General features: G+C 62.1%; 2 protein-coding genes across 3 annotated transcripts in view; both read right to left on the bottom strand.

Moving 5' to 3' along the window:
* Positions 1-192: 192 nt before the first annotated feature.
* Positions 193-3,569, bottom strand: ISYNA1 (inositol-3-phosphate synthase 1). Of its 2 annotated transcripts, none has more exons than XM_061190221.1 (11): positions 3,537-3,569; positions 3,149-3,277; positions 2,837-2,998; positions 2,335-2,467; positions 2,049-2,242; positions 1,704-1,853; positions 1,406-1,621; positions 1,131-1,295; positions 916-1,029; positions 625-842; positions 193-499 (listed from the first exon to the last, which is right to left on the bottom strand). In XM_061190221.1, exons 2-11 carry the CDS (start codon positions 3,266-3,268, stop codon positions 298-300), a joined length of 1,674 nt encoding a protein of 557 aa, XP_061046204.1. In that variant the 5' UTR covers positions 3,269-3,277; positions 3,537-3,569; the 3' UTR covers positions 193-297. The 2 variants fall into 2 exon arrangements, with proteins under 2 accessions (XP_061046204.1, XP_061046203.1); XM_061190220.1 differs by lacking the exon at positions 3,537-3,569 and adding an exon at positions 3,384-3,525.
* Positions 3,570-7,970: 4,401 nt separating this feature from the next.
* ELL (elongation factor for RNA polymerase II) overlaps positions 7,971-18,481 on the bottom strand; it is a 79,638-nt gene continuing 69,127 nt past the window's right edge. The window contains exons 7-12 of the mRNA XM_061190219.1: positions 17,325-17,421; positions 15,563-16,034; positions 11,435-11,501; positions 11,041-11,212; positions 9,844-9,888; positions 7,971-9,100 (exon numbers count right to left, since the gene is read on the bottom strand). Coding sequence (XP_061046202.1) covers positions 8,984-9,100; positions 9,844-9,888; positions 11,041-11,212; positions 11,435-11,501; positions 15,563-16,034; positions 17,325-17,421 — 970 coding nt within the window. The 3' untranslated portion in view covers positions 7,971-8,983. The remainder of the gene's footprint in view (positions 9,101-9,843; positions 9,889-11,040; positions 11,213-11,434; positions 11,502-15,562; positions 16,035-17,324; positions 17,422-18,481) is intronic.

Genomic DNA, 18,481 nt, shown 5'->3' with positions numbered 1-18,481 from the left:
CTTAGCCTAACCTTCAAGGGTTGTGATTAGGCAGAGCCCCCCTCCCCCCGGGGGTTCTGGAAAGCCCCTGAGAGTTGGGACAGCAGAGTTTGGAAAGGTAGGTAGAAGTCCACCTGGTGGAAAAGGGAGATGTGGCTGGTATTGGGGGCCGTTAGGGTTAGGTCGCAGGCACCAAGAATCCACAGGTGTGGCTCATAGTGCCACTGGCTTTATTGTCTGTCTGAAGGGGGCCTGGAAGGGTCGGGTGCTGAGGAGCAATGGGGGCAGGAGTTACAGGGGAGCTGTATGGCCATGGCCTTAGGTGGTGGGCATCTGGGGTGCCTCAGCCTGTGAGTGCACATAGGCGTCACCAGTACAGCCATTGGGGGCAGTTGGCGCTGATCCTTTCTTGCAAGGCACGGGGCAGGCGGTGGCCACATGCCCAACTTGCTTGAGGCCAGGGCGCTCCATCTTGTGCTCCAGAAGCATGTGGTTCTGCGGCGGGAGCCCCATGCAGGCCCTGGGAGATGGTCACGGCTCAGCGGGGCCAGACCCCGAGACTGCCCTGCAGTCCCTAGGCCCTGTGCACAGCCCCGCCAGTGGACATCTGGGCTGTAGGTGGGGATCCCCAAGGTCGGGGCACACCTGAGGATATTCTCGATGCAGCTGCGCTGGCGGAAGAGCGCGTTGACCACTGGGCTGCCCGGTGGCGCAAGCGGCGCCTTGAAGAGGAAGCCAAGCAGCGACAGCACCGGGTGGAAGCTCTGCGGCTCCGGGTCGATGTCGGTGCAGAAGCTCACACGCTGGCACAGTTCAGTCAGCAGGGCCAGGTCCAGCATGATGGGCGCGGCCAGGAGCGAGTCCTGCGGGGTCAGCGGGTCAGGAGGTGGGCCGGGCTGGTGGGCAGCCCCACTCCTGCCCCCTCGTGCCCCGCACCTCGCATGTGTTGTGCAGCACCAGCGTGTTGGTACCGCCCAGCATCAGCTCCGATGTGTACTCATCCAGGGCACGCTTGCTGTCGCCCACGTATGGCACGTACTTGATGACCACCTGGGGGGCGGCACGAGGTCACACGGGTCCCTGCCCTTCTCTGTGGGGAGCACCGCCCCACCCCACCCCCCCGCCCCTTGCCGCGCCTGCGCCCCACGCACGCAGTGGTCGGGCTCTTCGCCCGGCGAGTAGAGCACTGGGTTGCTGTGCACCATGTCGTCCACCACGCTGCTCTTGGACACCTCCTTGGAGCGGAACTGTGGCGGCGCCGACAGGTTCTGCCCGTCGTTGTTGCCCAGGTGGTTGTAGCTCACGATGGACATGGTCTGCGGGGGCAAGGAGACCCGCGGCAGCTGCAGGCCCCGCAGCACACAAGCCCACACCTCGGGGTCCACGCCCCCCATACTAAGCTGAGCAGCCCCCCAGGCCCACACACCTTGAGCCCAGAGCCGATAAGGAAGTCCACGAGCACGGACTTGACCTTGGTCTGCCCCGACTTGAAGTCGTCTCCACCCACAAAGACACGGCGCTGCCATGCAAGCTCGAGGGCACCAGGCACCAGCGTGTTCTGTGGAGACCCATTGAGGAAGGCGCAGCCCTCCAAGATGCTGGCCACGGCAAAGAGGGTGGAGGGCGACACTTCCAGGCCCAGCTGCGGGCAGAGGCGAGCAGTCAGCACAGAGGAGTCCTTGGGGGCTGGCCCTGAGCCTACTCCACCCCTTGGGCGCGCCCACCTGGATGGTGCGCAGCAGGTTCTCAGCGGTGTCATTGAGGCCCGGGACCACTTCGCAGAAGCGCTCCGTGTTCGCTGTCCACAGCACAATGACTTTGTCCAGCCCGGCGCTGGACCGGAAGTCGCGGATGTCCCTACGGATCTGCTCCAGCTGGGGGGGGGGGGGGATGGAGGGGGGGGAGGTTGTACAGGCTCCCCCGACCTCAGGAGGCCTGGGCCACTCAGTTCCCCAAGTGCAAAGTGGGACCTGGACCCTCGGATGGGAGCATGGGGACAAAAGAGGGGTAACAGGTGGTGGGGAGGGAGGACAAATGGCAGGGGTAACGGAGGCGGGGAGGGGCTGCACCTGCTGCGCGCGCGTGCCCGGGATTACGTTGTCGGCGCGCGCGCTCTGGTTAGCTGCGATGAACTCGGGGATGTAGACGGAGGGCCGCGGGCGCAGGGCCTCCATGTGCGGCCACAGTTGCTCCTGCAGCCCCCAATCCAGTACCTGCGCGCGCCGCATCGCCTCTGCCAGGTTCAGCGACGATATGTCCCAGCCTGGGGGGGACCCTCAAGCTCGGCCCGGCCCCAATCCTGGGCCCCTCTAGGCCCCGCCTCCCACCCCACCCCCGACCCAGGGCCCCGCCCACCGTCGAACACGAGGTCGTCGGGTGCCACCATGGGCAGCAGCGAGCTGAAGGGCACGAACACCTCCTGGCCCTCGGCGTCCAGACCCAGGCTAACAGTGCCCGCCTGCGTCAGCGAGCCGTAGTAGTTGGCCTCCTAGGTTGGGGGGGGTGGGCAGACGGGGCTGAGTGAAGGGTGGGCGTGGCGTGGGCCACGAGCTGGCCAGGACCCCTCTCGGCACCCTCAAGCCCCGCCCTACTTTTGGGCACCTCCCCTCGGCGCTCCAAGCCTGGGCGGAAGCCGCTCCTCTCCGGAGGTCCCACCCCGAAGCCCTCCCACATCTTAGGCTCCGCCCCCGCAAGACCCCTGAGGAGTTCCCTCCCCCCCCGCGGAAGCCCCTCCCCGGAGTCCGCCCGCAGCCAGAAACCCCGCCCACTGCGGGCCCACTCCTCCGTAGAGCCCCTCCCCCTCCGCATGGATTCCTGCGAAGCCTTCTCTCCGACCGAGCCTTGCCCGACCCCCCACCTTGCGGCCGGTGCGCGTGGGCCAGGACAGGCGCAGTCGGTTGGCCAGCACGGCAGCGGTCAGCGTGGAGCCGTTGTTCCCGCCCCAGCCGACGAGCATGACCCCGAGCCGGGGCACCTGCCGGGCGGTCCGGAAGGTGAAGCGCGTGGACGTGGGGTGCACCTGAGGGCGGGCAGCTCGGTGAGCCGCGGGGCCGCAGGCCTCTCCCGCCTCACTGCAGGGCGGGAGTCGCAGACGTTGGGCAATTCCCGCTCCCTCCCGGCTCCCTGGTTCCCCCAGCCCCATGGCCCGCCCAGTCGGTCCCTCGCTTACCTTGAGGACGCCGCCCTCGCGGCTGACGCACGTCGTCCGGTACTCGTACTGCGCCTCGATGGCCTCGGGGCTGTAGACCACGTCGGGGCTCTCGACCACGAACTCGGTTGCGGCCTCCATCGTGACGAGCTGGGGGCGCGGAGTTGGCAGGAGGTCAGAGGGGACCCGAGAACCGGCCGGGCCAAGCCGACTTCGGTCCCCGGGGAGCCTGCACCCCTCCTGGGGCGGCACTCACCGGCGCGGAGTCGGCTGGCACAGCGGGGGACAGCTTGGGCTCCGGGCGCGCGAACTCCAGAGAAAAGAGCCGCGGCCCCACCCCCGCCCCGCCCCTCGCTCCGCCCGCGCAGGGGAGGAGGGGCGCTCGCGGGGTTGGGGGGAGGGCGCGCACCGGCCGTGGGGCTCGGGTTCGAGGCCCTTCTGCCCGGAGCTTCCGCGGCTATCTGGTCCCCGGCCGTGCAATCACGTGGGCCGCAGCCCCTCCCCGCCCTCCCGCCCCGGCCCTAGCTTGGCGCGTGTGATTCACTTAGGGCCCGCGGCCGCTTATCCCCATTTTACAAAAGAGGACTTTAAGGCTGTAAGTGAGCGCCAGGCCCCAACCACAAGGCAGGCAGGAGGGGGAGCTAGGCTAGGAAGCTCATTCTTTGCGTGGGGGGGACCGGGGGGGGGGCGTCTCTGGAGAAACTGAGGCACGGGACACAGAGGCAGAAGACCAAGTCAGGATTCGGATTTCAAAGCGAGACGCTCCTCCAGTCCAGGCTGCCTCCTCCTCCCACTTCCAGAGCAGCAGCACCCACCAGGCACTCCACCCCCACAGGGCTCGCATGGAGCGGGGGTGGCTGCGAGTCCTCGAGTCCTCGGTGTCCTCACCTATAGCAGGAGGGCTTGATAGGGCCGGGCTGGAGTGGGGGCAGGGGGAGAGACTGTTCTGTGGGGAAGGGAGGGAAGGGGATGGGCAGGGCAGAGGCGGCCAGCTGGGAGGAGCTAGGCCTGCACAGCACTGAGCCCCTCTAAGCGCCCAGTGATAAAGGAGCGTGGGAACTCGGCAGGCGGGCGGGGGCGGCTCCCCCAGGAACTTTCCAAAACAAGCGGCCTCCTCCGGCTGGAAAGTTTCCACCACTGGAGCTGGCCCAAAAGGTGGATCGTTGGGAACGTTTGCAGGAAACGGTCAGAGCCTGGCCTTGGGGAGTGGGGGCTCAAAGACTCTGGTCCAGGCTTTGCCGTCAAGGGGACCCAGTGTAGGGGATTCAGAAGTGGACTTGGGGCACTCCCAGCCAGAGGGACCTAAGAGGCAGGGGTGGGCAGGGCAGACTGCTTGGAGGAGGTGGCTGCTTGGAAGGGGTCTTGAGATACTCAGACATCTCCTATCAACGATTTGAAGAGCAGCTGCCCAGGCAAAAACCTGGGGGACTGGTTTCAGGCGCAGATGAAAAGGGGCTGGGTGTGAGGGAGAGGGAGGCAGTTTGGGGACCAGGGCAGACCCTCAGGGCTGGGGACAGGGAATTCCTTACAATAAATATTTGGGTTTTGTCCCCGGTTCCTGGCTGGAGATTGAGTTCAGTCACCAATGGCCAAGGGCTTCCCTGGTGGTCCAGTGGTTAGGACTCCACCCTTCCACTGCAGGGGACGAGGGTTAGATCCCTGGTCGCGGAACTAAGATCCCGCATGCTGCGCGGTGCGGCCAAAAATTAGAAAAAAAAAAAAATCACCGACGGCCAGCGATTTACTCAATCATGCCTATGTAATGGAACCTCTGTAAAAAAAAAAACCCCTAAACAACAGGATTCGGGGGAACACATGGAGGTGCTGGGAGGGTGGCACACCTGGAGAAGTCATGGCAGCCCTGTACCATTCCCCACACCCTGCTCTTGGCTTCTCCTCCATTCGGCTGTTGAAGTGTTTTCCTCAGCACTGTGAGCCATTCTAGCAACTCACCAAACCTCTGAGGGGGCGGGAGGGAACCCCTGATTTATAGCGGGTTGGTCAGAAGTCTGGGTGGCCAGGGACTTGTGGCAGGTGTCTGAAGTGGGGGCCTGGGCCCCTTCACCTGTGGCGTCTGATGCCAGACCTGGTAATGGAACTGTTGGACCTCCAGTTGGTGTTGGAGAATCTGCGAGAGGCTGCGCCTTCAGGCCGTGTGTGACAGGAATGGGTACAGAAAGGTCCCCAAAGACCCAGCCCTGGGAAACCCCAGCACTCACAGGACAACCTGTGGGAGGTGCTGGCAGGAGGGTGGTGGGGGCAGAGCGGACCCGGGCAGGATCCCTGGAGGGTCAGTGTTGGGGCAGCTGGGAGGGACGTGGCTGCTTTGATTCCAAGCCGTCAGTTGGTGCTGTAAGGCCATTGCGGGGACCGCCTAGGTGTGTGACACGGGGTGAGTGTGCTGCCTGGGGGTGAGCAGTGAGCGACTGGAGACCCCCCGATCCCACCAGACCGCAGGCTTCCGAGGGCAAGGGCAGAGCTGTCGAGGTCACTGCTGAGTGCCAGCGCCCGGATGGAGCCCGGTGCACAGGAGGGGCCGTAGGATCTGGGTGCAGGATGTTGTCCGGCAAGTGGCAGGGGCCGGTGGACGACCCCAAGCCCCTTGGCCACGGTGCAGGTCGTGAGGGTGGGAAGACCCTTCTGGGCCCCTGAGGGACTGGACTCAGGTGCCGTTGGCTCTGGGAAGGATGGTCAGGGAACCGCCTGTGGCCATGGTGCCATGGGGCAGCGTGGGGGCCGTGGGGGAGGCTGGGGGAGGCGGGTGGGCAACGTGAGGCTGAGGTGTGGGAGGCCGAAGGAGGCAGGTGTCGGCCCTGGGCCCGGGGCTGTGGCGGCAGGGACGTTGTTACCCCTTAGAACAGCACGGCCAGGCCGCCTGGGTAGCAGGGTACATTCTGCCCCGCAGGGCCTGCCTGACCTCCCCTCCCGTGCCCCTCAGATTCCTGGGCCGCCTCAGAACTCAGGCCAAGGCCACTGGCCAGCAGAGCCACCAGAGAGGCTAAGGCCCACAGTCCCTGACCCCTGGACCCCTTTAATCCTGGTCTTATTCTTTGTCTGTTTTTCCTTCCTAAAATAAACATTCCCCCCACACTGTGTCCTTGGAGGGTAGAACCTGCCCCCTGCCTTCCGCTCCTCACCTAGAACAAGGGGCAAGGATGGCCATCCGGCTGGTGTCCTGAGCCTGTAGGGCTCCACTGGGCCTTGGTGTCCCTGTCCCCATGGGGGGGCAAGGGAACCCCCCCCACCCCAGCGTGTGGCCCGGGAGGAATAATCAAGCAGTGCCGTTACTCATCGCCATTTCGTCAGTCACAGCTTGTTACCCCGAATAAGGGCACTCCCTTTGCCCCATGTGGCCCCTCTACTGGGGGCTTTGGCCCTGTGGGAGCCCTAGGGACCCCCCTGCTTGGCTCAGCCCACCCTGCGCACTCCATGGGGGCACTGCCCTGCTCATACACTGGCCATGGCTCCCCGCTGCTTCCACCTCCCATCTCTTGACATTTCTCACCCATGACCAGGCTGTCTGGCCTCCTGCTCTGGCACCTGCAGGGCCCTCCGCCTCAGCTCAGCCCTCCACCTGCCGGCCTCATTCCTGGGCAGTGGCTCTGGCAGGCTGCCCAGGACGCTTTCTCTGCCCAGTACTAGCCTGTGCCCTGCCCATCACCATGGCCGCCCCATGGCCAGGTTGCCTCCTCACCCCAGCCCACCCCCAACACGGAACCAGCCACCCACCCCCGGGGAATGACACATACACTCCCAGCTTGGGCCAACAGGTTCAGTTCAGTGAAATTTATTGCAGGTTGAAAAAAATCAGCATTCACCTGTTTAGTGTACAAAAAGGACACTAGATCTTTTAAGAAAATATTAGGAAACTAAAGATGCAGATGCCTTTCAATTGTAACATTTTGGCAAAAGTGAAAAGTTCTTGTAAACACCAACTCCATGGCTCAAAAGTTTTTCTCCACAGTACAATATTAAAAGGAAAAAAAAAAACAAAAAAACAGTATCAATAAGTTAGACCATATTTAATCAGCTAGAACTTTTGTCCATCAACCCCCAAAGCACAAAACTTTTCTTAGCTTCATGATTCCTTAAAAGGAGAAAATAAACAACAACAACAAAAAACAACGAGGAGGAGGAAATTCAACTGAGAGTCCCTTGAACTGGATCCCAGGGCAGAGGGCGGCTAGGCCCTCCAGGGTGGGGCCTCCTTGAGTGATCCCATTTCACCTGAGTCTGCAGTCCAGGCTGAGTACAAGATGGCTGTCGGGGGAACCTGGGGTCCCAGGGTCTGCTCAGCCCTTCCCCCTCTCCATCCCAAATGAGAAACAAAACAACAGCTGTTGAAACAGAAAGGATCAGCATCCTCGGCACTCCAGGCACCCCAGGGGTCCCACAGAGACTCTGGGGTGGGGTGGGCACACTGCAGGCGTGCCTGTTCTTTGGGAAGCCATTAGGAGACACCGCCACAGCTCAGAAAACTAGACTTGTCTACGTGAGCATTTCCGCTCTCCCTCGGTACTGCTTCTGGCAGCACCTCCGCCCCCGTGACCCCTGGGCTGTGGGCTGCAACCACCCCCATGACCTTCCCCAGTTGTGGCTTCGCTGAACGCGGCTCCGAATTCATGTGAACGCTCGCTTTAGACCCCACCGCGCCCGGGGGTCCCTCACACACAAACACGCACGCCCCCTGACGCCCTTGGGGACATTAGACTAGGCACAGTGACTAAGCAGCAATTGGGGTGTCCTCGGGCCAGCACCCCCAAAGTGGGTGGATCCAGCGCCTTTTCCGAGCTCACTCTTGCCCCCGCCCCCCCGCCCCCGGCTCTATCGACCCCCCAGCCCCTCCCTGAGTGCAAACCCCGTGGTGGCTCTGCAAAGACGACCCCAGGACCCACAAGTGGGCTGAGGGGCGGAGCGAGGTCAACAGCATGGAGACCACTTGGTCTCAACAGTGCGAAATGAAGAGCAGCAGCAAAGGGGAGAATTGAGAAGACAGTAAAATAAAATCCGACACTGTTGCCGCAGAGCGCGGGCTACAAGCACAGAAACTCCCAGTGACCCCTGACAGCTGAGGGCCTGGAATAGCAGGGTGGGCCTGGTGGCTCCCAGCAGCTGCTCCTGGACCAGCTGGAGTTTTCCAAATAGAGCTGCGGGGGTCGCATTGCCCTGCCCGCCCCCTTAGAGCGAGGGAGAGGCTGTGTGTGAGGGAGACCAGCGTGGGAGAGGCACCCCTGTCCGCCCCCCACGGGTTCTCTCCTGGGAGCCCTGGAGCTCACAGAAACAATGCCGAACTTCCCGAGCATCTGTAATACTGTAGAAAGGACACAGGGCAGCGCCTAGACCCTGGGCGTCCAAGGAGGGGAGGCACAGGTTTAGAAAAAAGATGCTTTCTCTTTCGTATAAAAATAGACTCAAGTCTCATAAGCAGTAGCTAAAAGTGGCTGTCTTTGTATAAAACTAGAAAAGGCGGGCAGGCAGGCCGGCCTTGGAGTCTTTCACTGACAGGAAGCTGAAGCCCCTGGGGGGCGGGGGGTGGCTGGCGAGGAGGTGGGCTTCTTGGGGGGCCCATCCTGGGTGGGGAGGCTGCTCAGGAGGTGTGTGGGGGCCCGGGGGAGCTGGACACCCCACCTGGGTCTGTGTGACCTGTGGGTGCCAGGGCTGCAGGGACTCCCCTGAAAGCCGGCGTTCCTGGCTCAGATGAATGCGTCTTCCTCACGTTTATTTTTTCAAATAAATCTCTTTTTTCCTCGTCCAGCTCCCCCTCGCCCCCAGCTCCCCCACCATCCAGAACGGTCAGCCTGGTGAGGTGAGCTGGCCTGGCTGGCTGGGTGGGACCTCCTGCCCTGTGGCCTTGGGCTAAGGCCAGGCCTGCAGCTGCCGCTGGTCATACTCAGCGATGAGCCTCTTGATGTGGGCCAGCTTGCTGTGCAGGTACTCGCAGCGGTGCTTCTCCTGGCTGTAGTTGGTGTTGGTCTGTAAGAGAGTGGCCAGGCTGAGACTCGCCCACACGGCCAAGGCTGAGAGCCCAACCCAAACTCGAGCTGCCCCGCTTGGCTGCCCCAGGTTCCCACTCGCCCTGCTTGTAGCCCGAGCTCTCCATGCCGTGACAGGGACCCCTGCTCTGTCCCTCGGCTCCATGCTGGGAAACGGTCACAGCCAGGGTGAGAGGCTGAGGCAAGACAGGTCATGAAGCTTCCACGCTGGGCCGGGGCCTGGCTGGCAGGGAGCCGCCCTGGCACACGTGGTCCTCAGGAACGAGAGCTGCTGTTGTGGAACCACATCGCAGGAGACTGTCAGGGAGCCCGAGGCTGGGGGCTTGGTGCTCCCAAGGAGACGGCCTGAGCCCAGGAGGCTGGGCGTTCCTCCCTGACTCTAGCAGCTAAGGACTCAGATGGGGCCAGGATGGGGGCAGGGAACTACGGCTCCTCCCCTGGACCTTTGAGGGAGGCGGAAAGGACCTGGGGCTGTGCCCATCAAACATTGGGAGAGCGGGGGTGGGGGCTGCAGGGGTGCCCAGGGAGGGGCTGCACCCAAGCTCATAGGACAGGCTCAGCTCCTCAGCTGTGACCAGGGGCAGGGGCTACTCTGAGGGCCTGAGACCAGCCCAGCGAGGCCCTTCCTCCCTCCCTCCTCTCCCAGACTTTGGCGCCACTCATCTTGAAACAGCTTCTTCTGAGCCCACCCCACCTACCCCCCACAATGGGATGGAGACTCACCTTTTTGATTTTCCGATACTCCTGTAAAATCTGCCCACGAGTAGTCTGGAGGAAAAACAAAAGAGAGAGTGAACAATGCACTACCTGCAGGACACCCCAACTGAGTGGCCCCTTCTCCCTGATAACCTGCGACCTGCAAGGTCACCGCATGCTGGGGGACAATGGCCTCAGCATGGCGTGATGGCGTGAGGGAGCACAGAGGAGGGGCAGGGGGCAGGCTGGGGGATGAGCAGGGCAGGAGGTGGGGGAGGAAGCTGGGCCAGGGGAGCGAGGGGCAGGGGCCCAGCCTCAGGGACAAGCACGAGGCCACACGGTAGGAGGGGCAGGCTGGCCAGAGCCGCAGGAGGCGGCAAAGAGCAGATGGGACGGCCTCCTTCCCTCACACCCAGCTGGCCTGTGCACCGTTCAAGGCCAAGCACAGAGGCCCCTTGACCACCTGGGGAGTGTCCCTGTGGGGCATGCAGGGAGGAGAGAGGACGGGGATACCCTGGGGATTTTCTGTCCTAGACCCTCAGAGGCCCCATTGCTCTGCCCCAATCACGAGTCATCTCCTCTGGAAACCAAAGTGGCCTCCACCAGGGGAGATGGACCCCAACACCATAATTAATCAGGGCTGGCCCTGCAGTCAGGTAACCAGCTCTGAAAGGTGGCACAAGGGGGAGGGTTGGCGTCCCAGGGCTGGTGACCAAGCCCCCTGCAGTGAGCTCCCACATGGGATGGCTTGGGGAACCCAGGTGTCCTTGGCCAGAGGAAGAGGGCTGTGGTGGGGGGACCCCAAGGACCCTCCATCCCCTCCCACCGTGTCTGTGACAGCTCTGATGGGCCGTGGGGTGTGGCCTGGCTCAGCCCCTCCTGGCTGGGGGACTGAGAATTCTCGTGTGACATGGGTAGTGGGCTGCAGAGAGGACCCCAGACGCTCTCAGAGGTGGAGACACAGGCACCCTAGCCCGCTGCTCCCCGCTGTCTCCACTGCTCGGAACACCGCCCCCGCCCCCGCCCCCGCGGGTCATCTCCCACCTGTGGAGTCAGTCACAACCGGCCCCACTGCTGAGGACGTTGAGCTCCAGGGACAGGCCTAAACCACCTGGGGAGTGGGAAAGAGGGGCGAGCAGGGACCTCAGCCCAGAATACAAGGGAACATGCCCAAGGATGCCAGCACCGGGCAGAGCCGCTGGATGTGTGTAGGCAGGTCTCTACCTCGTACTCCTCGGAGCCCTGGGAGAGCTGCCGGAGCTGGGCATCGAGCTGCGTGAAGCGCCGCGTGATCTGCTCGATGCGGGCGTGCAGGTCTCGGTACTCGCTATACTCAGCATTGAAGTCGTTTTTGTAGCTCTGGCGCTGCTCCGAGGAGGAGATAGTGGCGTATTTTCTGGGGAGACCAGAGAGAGGGGCAGGAGGGGCTCAGGGGGCGGCAGGAGAGAGCCTGGAAGTGCCCACAGCCTTGTGGCCGGCCCCACCCAGGAAGCAGCCCTGACCTGGAGCTGACTGGGCCAGGAATTCACACACATGGCCTGGGGTCAGCTCTGCCTCTGCTAACCTGCAGGGCAGGGGCCAGGAGGGGAGAGGCGCAGCCGGCAAGGGAAGTACTCACAGCAAGTAGTCGGGCGTCTCCGAGGTCGACGTGGGAACACTTGAGCTGCTGCAGGTCCCATTTAAACCTACAAAGAGCAAACGCATAATTCCTGAGTCCACAGCTCGTGTGTCCACGGTGAGATCCTCAGAAGGTTGATGCCTTGTTGTCTGAAGGCCCTGGAGGGGACGCTGCATGGAGAGGATTGCTGAGGCCACGTAGCGGGAGCCAGGACCGGCAAAGGAGGCATGAGCACTGGGCAAGTGCTGTCTGGCTACCTCGGGGGTCCAGCTGGAGCCAGGAGTGCCCTCAGCCCGTGGGAGAAGTGGCGAGGCAGCACGGTGTGTGTCCCCAAAGCACAGCCGTGCAGAGATGGCATCGTGGGTACGTTTTCAGCAAGCACCCCAAAGGACGGATTCATTGCAGGGCAAAGCCTGGGCAACTCGTCCAGAGCCTCTGCCGCCTCCACTGACCTCGTGTAAAAGATCACTAAGCTGAAAACCGGTGACCCCTGGATAATCGAGTCCTGGGGGTATCCCGGTCTCCGGCCCTACAGGACAAAGACAGACAGCCACCAGGGAAAGCCCTGGCTCCTGTCCACTCCTCTCCCTGTGGATGGAGTCGCAGGCTCTGCAGGCTCCGGTCCCTGGTCTGAGCCACCCACCCTCCCCATCCTCCTGTTCTCCACACCAGAGATGGGACTGCAGGATCAGAGGGGCAGCCCCGGAACAGGGCTGGGCTGGTGGCTTGAGAGGCCAGGGAATGTGACACAAGACTGTCCACAGGGCTCGAGGCCTGCCTGGGCTGCAGTCAACCAAAGCTACAGTCCGGTCCTTTTCCCCTGGGAAACTCTTCCAGCTGGCCCCCCCCTCCCCCCAACTTAGAAGCAATTTTATCGCTTTGAAGCATATCCTGAGTGCTTATTTTTGCGCCTCTCTCAGAGGAAAGCAGCCCACCCAGTGGCTCAGCAGTTTCTGTGGTTTTATACTCCAGTGCGAGGTGCAATTCCCACCAATGGATGGAGCCCACCCCCACCCGGGTGTCATCTTTGAAGAGACTGTGGCCCCCCCAGAATGCAGCCCAACAGGCACATACATGAGGGTTTAGTCTACACTCCCACCACCCACATCCCACACAAGACAGGCCTCCTGGGGTGTTCCGCCTTGAGGCTTAGGGTCAGACTGACCTGGCACCCAAGACACTGTTGGGGTCCAGCCTGTGGCAAACCTTTGTGGTCCCCACTCCTGCTCCGGCACTGGCTGCGTGAGGCTGTCACTTGGCTGCCCCTGAACCAGCCGAGCTGGTTCCCACACCCATGTGTCCCCTCCACTAGCTTCTCCTGTGCCTCCCCAGGGCAGGGGGTGCAGGGACATGTCTGCGAGTTCACCCTGCAGGACCCAGGTCTGGGTGCCAATGAGAGAGGGTGCCCCCGTTTCCACACAGGGGTCAGTGGGCCTGAGCTTGGCCTGGCTGAGCCCAAGCCCTCCACCCAGCATGCCAGCCTGCCCAGGAAGGCACCCTCTGGCCACAGGAGGGATCCACAGCCTGAGCAAGAGTCGGGGGCAGGCACGAGGGTGGGCGTAGGACCAAGGAGTGGGCCTGCGGCATAGGGGGATGAAGATGGCCAGAGGGGGGCCTCGAGAGTGGGGGCCACAGGGAGGCTGAGCTGAGCCACCTGCCTGACAGGTGGAGGCTGCCACACCTGTCAGGGTCAGAGGCGATCACAGGGCAGGGCTGGGACAGCAGGGCCAGACTAGGGGAACAGTGTCACGCAGAAGGGTGGGCTAAACAGATGCCCATCCCTCTGCCCCATAGGACATAAGGGTGAGGAAGTTTCCTCAGGGGCTGACCTGGAGCCCTCTCCAGCAAGGCTGGGGGAGCATTCAGAGAACAATGCTATTGTTAACGGTGGGTGGGTAGCTCCCGCCTGCACATGCCCCCAACCCAGGAAGGAGTCACAACAGATGTTACAGCAGGGGGGTGTGTGGTGGGTGGGTGTGTGTTTGTGTGTGTGTGTGTGTGTGTGGTGTGTGTGTGGTGTGTGTGTGGTGTGTGTGTGTTGGGAGCTTGGGGGGGCTTTGCACCCACCTATTACCGTTATCATTTGAGCTGCCTGTGTGTGTGTGTGTGTGTGTTGGGAGCTTGGGGGGGGCTTTGCACCCACCTACTATCATTTGAGCTGCCTGAGAGACCGCTTAAGGTGGATCACTTGGCGCCAGACCCAGCTTCTGGTGCCTCAGTTACCCTTTTCCTTTTCCTTGGGGCCTCTACTCCCTGGGTTGCCTGATCCCAAACGTCACTTTCTCACCTCGGCTTGGGGAGGAGCTGCCAGGAGCTGACGCACACCGGGCAGGACCCAAAGCCATCTGAGCCCTGCGTGTGGGCCAGCCTGGGCAGCATCTTCCTGGCCCCATCTGATGCCCAGCCCCACAGTCCTCCTGCCCAGGGCCCTGCCAGAAGCACACGGCATCCGCTTCCACCATCTGGGACAGAATGCGCTGCCTGGCTGCTCAGGGCCTGTCTCCCTGAGGAGCCGAATCAGATGGCGCGTGCTCAGGGAACCGGGCGCCTTCTCCCCTGCGGCCCACCCACAGGTGCTAGGAAGCCTAGCGCGCAACAGGGCTGAGGAATGCCAGGGGACTGACGGAACTGCAGTGTCCGTCTTCACCGGACCAACCCTGCTCTTCCAGGACCTGCCCTCCAGCCACAGAGGGAGGGGCTGGCACGACGACCGTGAAGGACAGGTGAGGACAAATTTAAAAGCCTTAAGGAGAAGTGGCTCCACCCGATCCAAGAATGCCCCCTGCTGGGGACCCTCCTGAGGAAATAATCAGAAAGCTGCAGCAGGTGACGTGGCCCACGTGACTGAGCCTCTGTTGCCACGACATGCTGATAAGGTTAAATTACATGAAAGGAAATTCACAATGGAGTCAGTATTGCTAAGAGAGCTCTCTAAAAATGGAACCAAGAGGCCATTAAGGAAGTGTGACTTGTGCACGTCTCAGCCTAGATGGAATCTGACCTTCTGACCCGATGAAGTCATCTGCCAGAAACTTGTGACAGCCTATCTACTCATCAGACCCCCTACCCTAAAAACACTCGTGACACTCTGTCTACTTACTGGACCCCTAACCTAAAACAAATATTTTCTGACTTGCATCAGAGTTAAACCATCCTCACCAGGCAACCTTTAACAAACTCGTGGCTTTTTGTCTTTATAAACCCGACTCTTTCTCTTCCTCAGAACACTCTTTCGCGCTCACCTGAATCTATGTCTCCCGAACTGTAATTCTTAAGACCTCAAATACACGATTTTCTTATTTGCAGCCTCCTGAATTATTCTTGGGGTTGATAGCAGCCACAAGGGGTGCTCGGCTCAGGTGCCTAGGGCTATAACTGGAGGCGGGGGAGGCTCTGGGGGAGATGACCCCAGCCCCACCGCCATCCTAGCCCATCCATGCGCCTCCCCAGTGCCCCGGGCCTGAGAAGGTTTCCCTGCTCAGCACATGGCCCTGGCCAGCCTTGCACCCCTCATCCTGCTGAGGGTCTCTCGACTGCCAGCTTCCCCATAGGCTGCAACTGCAAGACCGTGTTCTGGCTCTTACCGTCTGTTGTTCTAGGGACGGTCTCCCACCTCCTTCTGGGCCCACCTCCCAAACCTTTCTCCACAGGCTGAAATGTTCGCCTAGCAGGCCACACCAGGTCCCTGGTGATCCAGGGGCTGCCCACCTCCCTCTCCACCAGGCCCTGCCCCCCACTGCCTTCCCTGAGCCCCAGTCCCACCCTGTTCTCTCTGTCTGGGACCTCCCTGCAGCCAGAGCTGGGCCCTGGAACTGTTGCTCTCTCTGTGTGATGTCTCCTCCCGTGAGCCTCAGCTCCGTCAGGCTCCAAGCCCCTGGCCCCCAGAGCTGGCCTGGCACACACAGGACTGCAAGAGGCTCTCAGAACAACACTGCCAGGGCAGTCAGAGACTGCGAGCACACAGGAGGCAAAGAGGCCTAATGTGCAGGCTGAGCCGAAGTGGGGGCTCGTGGGCAGCCCTCTCGGCACTCTGTGGAGTGAGGGTGGTGGGCGTGGGGCCGGCGCTCAGGCTCCTGGCGACACCCTCCTGCAGAGCCCCTGCCCCTAGGCCTGCCTCTTGGCACTTACCCGGGGCGACTGGTGGGGCTCCAAGGGGCCCCGGCATCTGGTCTGGCGGCCGGGGCCGGTGCCTGTCCTCAGCCGCCCTCTCCTTGTCTTTGTGCTTCTTGGATTTCTTCTTGGACTTGCCGTGCAAGGAGCTGCCATGGGGCCTGCTGGGCTGGGCACAGTCCGTCAGCAGGGGCAGGCTGAGGCACTCAGGTGCCGGGGCGGCCACTTCCCCACGCTCGCAATCCCGGCCGCTGTGGCCCAGGTCGTTGCTGACATCGGCCAGGGGGTCGTGGGCCCGTGGTGGCTCCAGCCGCAGGGGAAGGTGGGCGTCTGTACCAGCCAGTGGGCCCGGGGTGGGAAGCAGGGCCTCACGGCCGTGGGGCATACTCAGTTTCCCGTTGACTGCAGGCTGAGCTCTCTGGGTGAAGTGCGATATCCTGGGTTTCTTGTTGGCCAGAGGGTCGATGAAATCAGGAGGCTGTGGCCGTTTCTGGGAAGGAAAGGAGACAATTTCAGAGGGGAGCCTGTGCCTAGAGTTACTGTGTCCCCTGGGGAGAGGCTGGGCACCGCAGGCCCTGAGGAAACCCAGTGCCCACACGCAAGGCCTGCGCTGACCACATGGGGGCGCGCGAACACTAGCCAGGCCCAGGATGCCCAGAGCTCAGCAGGGGCTGCCTGCCCAGGGGCTCAGCTCGCAGCTGGGCCCAGAGGCCACCAGAGCAGAGGAAGGGCGCTGGGTCATTAGTGGACCTGGCTGCAGCCCATAAGGGCCACCTCTGGGAACTGGTCTAAAACATCACTGTGCTCAGCATCTTCCCTGGAAGATGGGAAGAGTGACAGAGCCAAATCTGAGTGACACAGGGCAGCCCCACAGGCCAGGACCAACACCTCCAGGCCCCTGACTACTTGGATCCCCATGGCAACCCTGTGACATGGTGCAGGCTTCATCCCCATTTCACAGACAAGAATACTGAGGCCTGTGAGGCAAGGCCAGACCACAGGAATGCAGCCAGGATCAGACCAGGTGGCCCAGGCCCAGGAAAGCAGCTGTAGGGCGAAAGATGGCAGATGGGCAACCCAGGATCAGAGGGAAGCAGTGGGGACGCAAGTCAAATGAGGCCCTCTGTCCTCCACAACGGCCCTACAGCCACAGGGAGGCTTTAGGGTCATGGGCCTAGGCTGGGTGCCTCCAGGGCAGAGGAGGAAGAGGGAGAAGAGGGAGAAGAGGGAGAAGAGGGAGAAGAGGGAGAAGAGGGAGAAGAGGGGCTGGCCAAGCAGGGGATGGAGACGTGGGACTCATAAATCAGAGCATGCAGGTGGGTGGGGAGAGCTTTCACCAAACAGCTCAAGCAACGGTGAGACAGGTATTGCTGAAGATCAAGCCCCCAACAGCAAGGCCCCCCCCAAATGCCCTTCCCGACTACTGACTAACATGGCAGTGGCCACTGCTCATAGGACCCCACTGGGCCCTGGCTGGGCTGCAGCCATACACTTGATTTTCCAACAGCCCTGGGAGGCAGGAGCGCCCACCATACAGAGAAAGCAGGAGGCTCAGTGTGGTTCAGCAGCCTGCCCTCCCTCGGCTACATACCCACAGGTAAACCAAGGAACCATATCCAACTCCCAGGCCCAGGACACCCAACCCCCAGCCAGCTGCTCACTCATTCAAGAAAGCTTGCCAGCCCTGAGCCAAAGGCCCAACAGGCTCCCTAAGAACCAAGGTCAGGTCAGGCCCACTGGCTCTGGTGAGACCCACCCTCCCTCCCCACCACGCTCCTACCTGAGGGGGTGAGGCCGAGCTCCCATGCTCGCCTGGAGGACTGTTGGCCGCAAGGTCCCCAGGGAGGCCGCCTGTGCTCTGTGGCTGGCACAGCTTCCTGCAAAGGAGAAGCAGGGTGGGTTGGAGGGATCCTCAGCAGTGCCCTGTGGGGCACACACACACCCACCTGTCTCTGCATTGACACCACGCTGTCCCACTCACGCCCAGTGATTCGGGGAGGGCCTGACTCCAGAGCAGAACCAGAGCAGGGCTGAGTGTGATGGGTACACCAGGGCCCGGCAGGCAGAGGGCAGCCTGAGCACACTCCGCCCTGGGTTTATCCACAGCTGCCCTGTGGCCAAGGTCTCAGCCTCACTGCCAGGAGGACTGTCCCATTGGGTGTTCTGCGCCCAGAGAAGGGTCAGATGACCACCCACTCAACTAGACTCCCATTACCATGGAGACCAAGGACCCATATAAAACTGACCAGACACTCAAGATCCATGCTGTGTCCCCAGGGGAGCTGCTGTCACTGGGGTGCTGGTCCTCACTTTTAAAAACAACTGTCATCCTAATAAACAACACTCACTGCAGAAACAGAGAACACAGAAGAGGACTGAGATGCCCTGGTCTGTGGTGGGACGGCCTCCCAGATTCAGCTCCCATCGTCCTGGGAGCCCAGGCCACAGCACCTCCAGGGATGGCAGGGGTGGCCACCAGTCCAGCGGGACGCAAGCACAACAATGTAGCCAGGGAAGAGAGAAGAAACACCCCAATGCTTGACACACAAATGGAGGCCCCGACAGTCACCCCGGCTCGGCTGGGGGGAGGGGGTCTCCGCTTAGCCTCTTGCACTCCCAGAGACTGTGCGTTTCGTGGGAGCCCAGGCAGCTGGCCCGGTGCTGGGAGTGGTGCTGAGGGCCCTCCACGCCCTGCAGGGAAGCTGAGCTGAGGTCCAGGGCCATGTCTGCGCTGCTCTAACCAGTGACAAACAGAGCCCAGCCCCTGACCAACAGCCACACTCTAGACAACTGCTGCTGTCCCCTCCACGGTGGCCTGAAATGCAAGCAGAGCCACAGGAAAAGGGCACGAAACATGCAGGCACTTGGGGCAACACAATCCACGAGGCTGAGGGCAGCCAGGGCAAGTCTGCTGCTCCAGCCATATGAAAGCAACCA

This window comes from Eubalaena glacialis, chromosome 4 (genome assembly GCF_028564815.1).
Source record: "Eubalaena glacialis isolate mEubGla1 chromosome 4, mEubGla1.1.hap2.+ XY, whole genome shotgun sequence".
Taxonomy (NCBI): domain Eukaryota; kingdom Metazoa; phylum Chordata; class Mammalia; order Artiodactyla; family Balaenidae; genus Eubalaena; species Eubalaena glacialis.
The sequence above is the reverse complement of the archived record's forward strand: the minus strand, read 5'-3'. Positions and strand labels throughout refer to the sequence as shown.

Bases quoted from the DNA above. Each gene is read 5' to 3' on its own strand.
- ISYNA1 (XM_061190221.1), bottom strand. From the start codon at position 3,268: ATGGAGGCCGCAACCGAGTTCGTGGTCGAGAGCCCCGACGTGGTCTAC. The intron at 2,243-2,334 runs GTGGGCGGGGCC...GGTCCCCCCCAG, and splicing joins CGACGACCTCGTGTTCGACG to GCTGGGACATATCGTCGCTG. The intron at 1,622-1,703 runs GTGGGCGCGCCC...CTCTGCCCGCAG, and splicing joins ACCTGCTGCGCACCATCCAG to CTGGGCCTGGAAGTGTCGCC.